We start from the raw sequence: 8,563 nt of genomic DNA, 5'->3' as shown, positions 1-8,563 counted from the left end.
AAATACCTTGGCACCCTGAAGCTGATCAAACAAATCATCAGTCCTCAGCAACGGATATTTGTTCTAGATGGTGACCTTATTCAACTGCTGATAATCAATACACATCCTCATCGATCCATCCTTCTTTTTAACAAACAACACCGGCGCACCCCAGGGTGAGATGCTAGGTCTGATAAAGCCCTTATCAAGCAAGTCTTGCAACTGCTCCTTCAATTCTTCCAACTCTAGCGGGGCCATGCGATACGGAGGAATAGAAATGGGTTGAGTGTCCGGAGCCAAATCAATGCAAAAGTCAATATTTCTGTCGGGTGGCATCCCCGGCAGGTCTGCTGGAAATACCTCTGGAAACTTCCGAACAACTGGCACGGAATCCATAGAAGGAACCTCAGCACTAGAATCACGAACATAGGCCAAACAGGCCAAACACCCCCTTTCCAACCATACGCCGAGCCTTCACATACGAAATAACCCTGCTGATAGAATGACCAGGAGTCCCGCTCCACTCCATTCGAGGCAACCCCGGCAAGGCTAAGGTCACGGTCTTGGCGTGACAATCCAATATAGCATGGTAAGGTGACGGCCAATTCATCCCCAAAATGACATCGAAATCGACCATATCAAGAAGTAAGAGATCTACACTAGTCTCAAGACCCCCAATAACAACCACACACGAGCGATAGACACGATCTACAATAGTAGAATCCCCTACTGGCTTGGACACATACACGGGGACACTCAAGGCATCACGAGACACAACCAAGTATGGAGAAAAATAAGATGACACATAGGAGTACGTAGACCCTGGATCAAACAGAATTGAAGCATCTCTACTGCAAACTGAAACCGTACCTGTGATAACTGCATCGGAGGCCTCAGCCTCGGGCCTAGCTGGAATAGCATAACATCAGGGCGGGGCCCCACCACCGTGGACTATATCTCTGGGACAGTCCCCTACTGGCTGGCCTCCACCTCTAGCGGCTTGGCCTCCACCTCTAATGGCCTGACCTCCACCTCTAACGGGCTGACCCCTACCTCTGGCTCCCTGACCCCTACCTCTAGTTGGCTGGGACGGCGGTGCCTGAATCATGGCACGTGAACTCTTCTGCTGCGACTGAGCACCCACTAATCTCAGACAAGCCCTCTGAATATGAACATACTCACCGCACTCAAAACATCTACCTGAATACTGTGGTTGAGGAAACTGAGACTGACCCTGACGGGCTAGCTGACCACGATAATAGCTCTAAAGAGGAGGTGCTCTGATAGGAGCTGATGGTCCATTATGAGCTGGCTGCCTTGAAGGAGGTACATACGGACCTCGACTCCCTGAAGCTCTGTGGGATGCCTGAAGCGCTGAATGAAACGGCCTAGGATGGTGACCTCTACCAAAAGAATCCCTACCTCCAGATGAGGCACCACTGAACCTGCACGAATGACGTGGCCACTTGTCAGACCCCTGACCGCTACCCTGAGCTAGAACCATCTCAGCTCCTCTGGCCACATTGGCCGCATCTTGGAAAGAAATCTCGCTCCCTGTCTCCTTAGCCATCTGCAATCTGATAGGATGAGCAAGTCCCTCAATGAATCTCCTCACCCTCTCTTTCTCGGTGGGGAGTATAAGAAGAGCATGACGGGCCAAGTCAATAAATCTGGTCTCGAACTGAGTGACGGTCATAGGACCCTGCTGGAGACGCTCAAACTGCCTCCGATAGTCCTTTCTCTGAGTGATAGGGAGAAACTTCTCCAGAAATAGCTGAGAAAATTGATCCCAAGTCAAAGCAGGCGACCTAGTTGGTCTAGCCAAACAGAAATCCCTCCACCATATCTTGGTGTAACCTGATAAGCGAAAAGCAGCAAAGTCGACCCCATTGGTCTCCACTATCCCATGTTCCGGAGAACCTCATGGCAACTGTCCAAATAACCCTGGAGATCCTCTGAAGATGTACCGCTATAGGTAGTAGTGAAAAGCTTGGTGAACCCGTCCAACCTCCATAAAGCATCTGTAGACATAGCTGCTCCATCGCCGGTCTGAGCCACAATACCCGGCGGGACTACCCCAACTGACTGAGCTACTGGAGTCTGAAACTGGGGAGCCATCTGCTTCGGTGTGTGAGTAGCGCAAGTCTGTACTCCTCCCCCAGCACGAGAGACGGCTGGTGCTACTGGAAGTATGCTTGCCTGAGTGACACTCTCCATAAGGCCCACTAGACGGACCAGAGCATCCTGGAGTACCGGAGTAGCTATGAACCCCTCTGGGACCTGAGCTGGTCTCGCTGGAACGGTCTAGGTTGGAACCTCATTATCAAACTCAACCTGAGGCTCTGCCGCTGGTGCTGTTGTTATGGGTTGTGCCCTACCCCTGCTTCGGTCTCTAGCACGGCCTCGACCTCGTCCTCTGCCTTTCGTAGGAGCTGCCATCGGGGGCTCGAGCTGCTGATCAGCTGATGAAGTGGTACGCGATTCTCGCCATCTGCGAAAGGACAGAGTAGAGAGTTCAATTAGCATTGAGAGAACAAACCGCACGATAGAGATGAATAGAAGTGAAACTGTTCCTAACTTCGTAGCCTCTGGGAGCACAGACGTCTCCGTACCAATCCCTCAGACTCTACCAAGTTTGTCCGTGAATTGTGAGACATAAGCAACCTAGAGCTCTGATACCAACTTGTCACGACCCGAGTACCCCACCGTCGGGACCGTGATGGCGCCTAACATTGAACCCGCTAGGCAAGCCAACGTTACTGATTATTTTACCTTTTTCCTTTATCTTTAAAAATTTACCAAATAATGTAAGAAAAATAGCGAAAAATAAAAAATGCGGAAGAGCAAAATTTAACAATTTAATTTAATACTAATACGAAATCCATAATAACATTCCACCCAGAACTGGTGTCACAATTTCACGGACTGTCAACGAATACTACAAATAGTGGTTTGAACAAGAAAAATACAAATCTGTCTCGGAAGTAGATAAAACAGAATAAAAACAAGATAGAAGGGGACGCCAAGGCCTGTGGATGCCAGCAGGACTACCTCGGATCTCCACTGGACTGAAGGCAGCAACCTCGATCTACGGTCCGTACGGTCTAGCACTGGGATCTGCACAAGAAGTGCAGAGTGTATCATCAGTACAACTGACCCCATGTACTGGTAAGTGCCGAGCCTAATCTCGACGAAGTAGTGACGAGGCTACGGCGGGGCATGACAATATATAACCTGCAGCAGTTTATAATAACAGAAAAAAGAAGTACGGAATGAAAAGTAGCCGGAATTTTGCATTAAAGGAACACAGGACTCAGCCAATCTACTAGTATTCAGCTATAACCAATCCTTAGCGAGTTTCAACACCTCAATAATAACTTCGACCGAAATAAATGTCCAAACAATAACTGATGCGACGCGCATCCAGATCCCACCATATAAACAATAATAATATCAATATTTTCAACAATAACAGTATCAATATCCTCCCTTGTTCCTCCTTGTTGCGGCGAGCAATCCGATCTCACCTATCCTTCCTTATTACTCCTTGTTGCGGCGTGCAACCCGATCCCACCATACAATCACAAATCTCCCTTATTCCTCCTGTTGCAGCGTGCAACCCGATCCCAACATTATGTATATATATCAACACCAATCACAAAGAATAAACACAAGGTGTTTCACAAGTTAACTCAATTTTCACAATTCTTATACTTCAACTACACAATGAAATTTCGCCCCGATTTTGAAACTTCGCTCATGAAACCAAATCAGCGAGACCAACCAACGTGCACCATAAGGCACCAATCAATCATTATAAACTAACGAGATAATAAAATGAAGCTACGAAACCAATAATACCTCAACGGAAACATCAACAACTAACATGTAACAACTAAGTAATTCAATGAAGAGAACAACAATTAACATGAGCAATTAGACACAGAACATTTGTGATCAAGTAACAATTAAGGCACGTAAGCATTTATGATCAAGTAGAAATTAAGGCATGGGGACATTTATGATCAAATAACAGTTAAGGCATGGAAACAGTTTAAATAGGTAGCAAATAGGAGGAGAAATAGTATAATAGGAGACGGGGAAGGGAAAGCAATCTAAAAATGGAATTTGGTGGTGCATAGGTACTCGTTACCGCACCTATACGCCACACACATGATATTTCATTTAGCACATAAGTCGGGGACTCCTATACCCTCATGTCAAGGTTAGACCAAACACTTACCTCAAGCCAACGGATAATTCAACACTCAATCACCGCTTTACCTCTCGTTTTCACCACCAATTCACTCGTATCTAGCCATAATTAATTCAAATACATCAATAAATGCTAATTAAACCAATTCTAATGCATGAACATGAATTTCCCAATGTTTTCCCCAAAAAGTCAAAACCCATCCGCGGGCCCGCTTGGTCAAAACCCGAATCGAACCAAAACCCGATCATCCATTCACTCACGAACTCAAATATGCAATTAGTTTTGAAACCCGACCTCAAATTGAGGTCCAAATTCCTAAAATTTGAAAATCCTAACTTCTACCCAAAAATACCCAATTTCCCATGAAAAAACCTAGATTTTGAAGTGAAATCATGTAAAAAGATGTTATAGATTGAAAAAAATAAGTTAGAAGTTGTTTACCTATGATTTGGGGAAGAACCTTTCTTTGAAAAATCGCCCAAGAGAGCTTAGAGTTTGAGAGAGTTTGAAAAATGAAGAAAATCCCATCTAAGTTGGAGTTTTCACAGGCGTTTTATCGCATTTGCGATGACAGGTTCGCAAATGCAAACTCGCAAATGCGGCCCAAACTTTGCAAATGCGAAGGTAGGCATGGCCTGCTCTCTTCGCAATTGCGAACAATTAGTCGCAATTGCGATGACTGACCTCCCCTGATGACTTGGCATTTGCGAAGGGGAAGATTGCAAATGCGATCAAATGCTGGCCAGACTTCCTCGCAATTCCCAGGCCTGATAGGATCGCAATTGCGACATCTGACCTCGCAATTGCGAGATCAGAGCCTGGAACACATACCAGATGAAAATTCTGAAACTTCCTAAGTCCAGTTCACCCCGTAGCCTATCCAAAACTCATCCGAGCCCTCGGGGCTCCAAACCAAACATGCACGCAAGTCTAAGAACATAGAAATTTCTATTTTCTCAACTAAAGGTCCGACTTATACCAAATCAACTCCGCTTCTTACCAAATATTATATTAAACTTGTACCAACCTCCGGAACCAAAATACGGGCCCGATACCATCAAAAACACACACCGTTTTATTTCTAAAAGTCTTTATATTTTCCAGCAAATAATTTTCTTTAAAAACTCTTTTCTCGGGCTAGGGACCTCGGAATTCGGTTCCGGACATACGTCCAAGTTCCATATTTTACTGCGGACCCTACGGGACCGTCAAATCACGGGTCCGGGTCCGTTTACCAAAAATATTGACCGAAGTCAACTTTAATCAATTTTAAAGGCTAAATTTTATATTTTTTTTAGAATTCACATAAAAGCTTTCCGGAGTCGCGCCCGCAAATCGAGGGGAGATACAAGGAGGTTTTCAAGACCTTAGAACACGGAAATGGACTTTAAAACAAAAGATGGCCCTTTGGGTCATCACAAAAACACAGCTCACAGACAGAAAACTACAAGTTCATTTTAGACGTCAATACCCTATGATTTTATCTTATTCTTTTCGGAAAAGGGTCAGCTTTGCCCCTCAACTATTATATTTGGTCAAATAATGCCCCCCATCCACCTATTGGGCCAAATATACCCTTCTGTTAAGGTTTTTTGGCTCATGCATGCCCTTTAAGTTAACAGCCCACTTCAGCTTTTAAATCAAAATTATTTTTAATGACGTGGCATAATATTATTGGTTGTTTTAAAACCCACCCCAAATATGTCCAACCCACCCACCCATTTGAGATGGACCCGACCCAGCATATAGATTACCTACTAAAACACTATAACCCATACGACTGAAGCTCCCAGAAGCTCCCCAAACGACTGTCCAACATTGCATTCTTGTCTCTATTTTCAGGAGAAATCATCAACAATGTGGAATCATAAGTTGGTATATATATAATCTTTATTGAAGTGAAGAGGATCTTTTATAACTTCAAAACTTTCTTCCTCAGTACTATCCAAATTATTGTTCTGTTCATGTAACTGTAAATGGAATTCCACTAATTTATTTTTTAAAATTACACTTTCAATGCTAAGTACAATTCTATTCGCATCAAGATGATGAGGAACAAGCAGTTCGTTTGTCTTTCTTTTTCCGTTATGGTTGAAACAGTAGAATCATGCTTGGTTTCAATGACCAGCATTTGCTTTGAGAGCCCTCGTTTTACTGTCCATCACAGCATTTTCCTTTTCAAACAGTAGTATGTCACCAGCAACAAATTATAAACAGCCAAGTTAAAACAGCATCGACAGCTGCTGCATCTTCTTGCCATTGAGCTAAGAAACAGTAGTTCGTGACCAGCAACAAAATTACAACCAACAGCAACAACAGCTACTGCATCATCTTGCTATTCAGCCACATTGACTTTTCACGGACCCAGCTATAGAAGGCCAACAATATTATAAACCAAAACGATTTGCATTTGGGGTAGTTTTTGTGGGACAGTCGTTTGGGGAGCTTCTGGGAGCTTCAGTCGTATGGGTTATAGTGTTTTAGTGGGTAATTTATATGTTGGGTCGGGTCGATCTCAAACGGGTGGGTGGGTTGGACATATTTGGGGTGGGTTTTAAAACAACCAATAATATTATGCCACGTCATTAAAAATAATTTTGATTTAAAAGCTGAAGTGGGCTGTTAACTTAAAGGGCATGTGTGAACCAAAAAATCTTAACAGAAGGGTATATTTGGCCCAATAGGTGGATGAGGGGCATTATTAGACCAAATGTAATAGTTGAGGGGCAAAGCTGACCCTTTTCCGTATTCTTTTTCCTTTTCTTTATGAGTTTATATGTAAGCAAAATTTTCCAAATTGCAAATACACCACGTGATTGAAAGCCTCTCTCCCTCTACTAAACTTAGAATTTTTCTCCATTTAGAAGGTTCAAGGAAGCTCAAAATCCCCCCTCAGAAAAATCTAACAATCTTACAACAAATAATATTTTAATCATTAGAATCATTTTAATCTCCCACCCGTGCATGCACCATTTCTCATATAAATACCCCATCTCCCCTTTCAACAAGAAAGCTCACAACTTCCTCTCTTCTCTACTCCTAATTCACTTTTAAACCACACGAATTTTACAAATCCAAAACCAATATTCAAGAAAATTATTAAAGATGTATGCGAATTGTGAAGTAGACAATGATTATGCAGTTCTTGAATCGATTAGGCTTCACTTACTTGAAGACTGGGAAGCTCCATTAACGAGCTCCGACAACTCAACAGCCTCTGATTTAAGCCGAAGCAACAGCATCGAGTCCAACATGTTTCCTAATTGCTTGCCCAATGAATTTGATTATACAGCTGATATGTTTTATAACGATATCTTTAATGAAGGCATTGTTGGCTATGGATTTGAGCCAGCTTCTGAATTTACACTCCACACTATCAAATTAGAGCCAGAAATGACCGTACAATCACCTGAAATATGGAATTTACCGGAGTTTGTGGCGCCGCCGGAGACGGCGGCGGAGGTGAAACTGGAACCACCGGCGCCGCCAAAGGCAAAGCATTATAGGGGCGTGAGACTGAGGCCGTGGGGGAAGTTTGCAGCTGAAATTAGGGATCCGGCGAAGAATGGGGCAAGGGTGTGGCTGGGTACGTATGAGACGGCGGAGGACGCAGCGTTTGCTTATGACAAGGCGGCGTTTCGCATGCGGGGGTCACGTGCATTGCTTAATTTCCCGTTAAGGATTAATTCTGGTGAACCTGATCCCATTAGAGTTGGTTCTAAAAGATCATCAATGTCGCCGGAGTATTCTTCTTCTTCATCGTCGTCATCGCCGCCGATGAAGAGGAGAAAGAAGGTTGCTCAAGAGACGGAGCTAGTGGCGCTATAGTCCTAAGTGGGTCCTGTATAGTATTAATAATTTTTTAAAAAAATATCCGATGGATTTGTTTCTCTTTTGGCTGAAGTAATGGATTTGTTCTTTCATTAATTTTTAGGAAAAGGGTCAAAATTACCCCTATATTATTGTTTATTGGTTGCTTGTGCCATCCGTTATACTTTTCGGCCATTCTCGTCCCTACCGTTAACAAAGTTTGCAAATTTACCCCTAACCCTAACGTCCCTCCACTGTGGCACCTGACCTCTCTAATATTTTGTCCCTGTCAGCAGCCAAGTCAGCAGGTCCCACAAAGAAAATGCCATGTCAGCACCTCCACCTCCAATACCTCTCTCCCCCTTCGATTTCTTCTTCCATCGGCAGCTTCACCACCCAAAAGCCTCAATATTTCACCACAAAATAGCTTCAAAATCAGAATTTAATCAACAATTTTCAGCCTCAACATTATATTCAAGTAACATAAAATGAACTTCAACAACTTCTGAAGAACATGACAGACCCATTAGGTATTCTTCAAGCTTTTCCAAATCCTTT

General features: G+C 43.6%; 1 protein-coding gene across 1 annotated transcript; it reads left to right on the top strand.

Moving 5' to 3' along the window:
* Positions 7,151 to 8,164, top strand: LOC109231062 (ethylene-responsive transcription factor 2-like). Its single transcript, XM_019396604.1, has one exon. It carries the CDS (start codon positions 7,301 to 7,303, stop codon positions 8,021 to 8,023), a length of 723 nt encoding a protein of 240 aa, XP_019252149.1. The 5' UTR covers positions 7,151 to 7,300; the 3' UTR covers positions 8,024 to 8,164.

The sequence above is a fragment of the Nicotiana attenuata genome, chromosome 8 (assembly GCF_001879085.1).
Source record: "Nicotiana attenuata strain UT chromosome 8, NIATTr2, whole genome shotgun sequence".
NCBI lineage: Eukaryota > Viridiplantae > Streptophyta > Magnoliopsida > Solanales > Solanaceae > Nicotiana > Nicotiana attenuata.
The sequence above is the reverse complement of the archived record's forward strand: the minus strand, read 5'-3'. Positions and strand labels throughout refer to the sequence as shown.

Excerpts from the sequence above, each read along its gene's own strand:
- LOC109231062 (XM_019396604.1), top strand. The coding sequence starts at position 7,301 with ATGTATGCGAATTGTGAAGTAGACAATGATTATGCAGTTCTTGAATCG.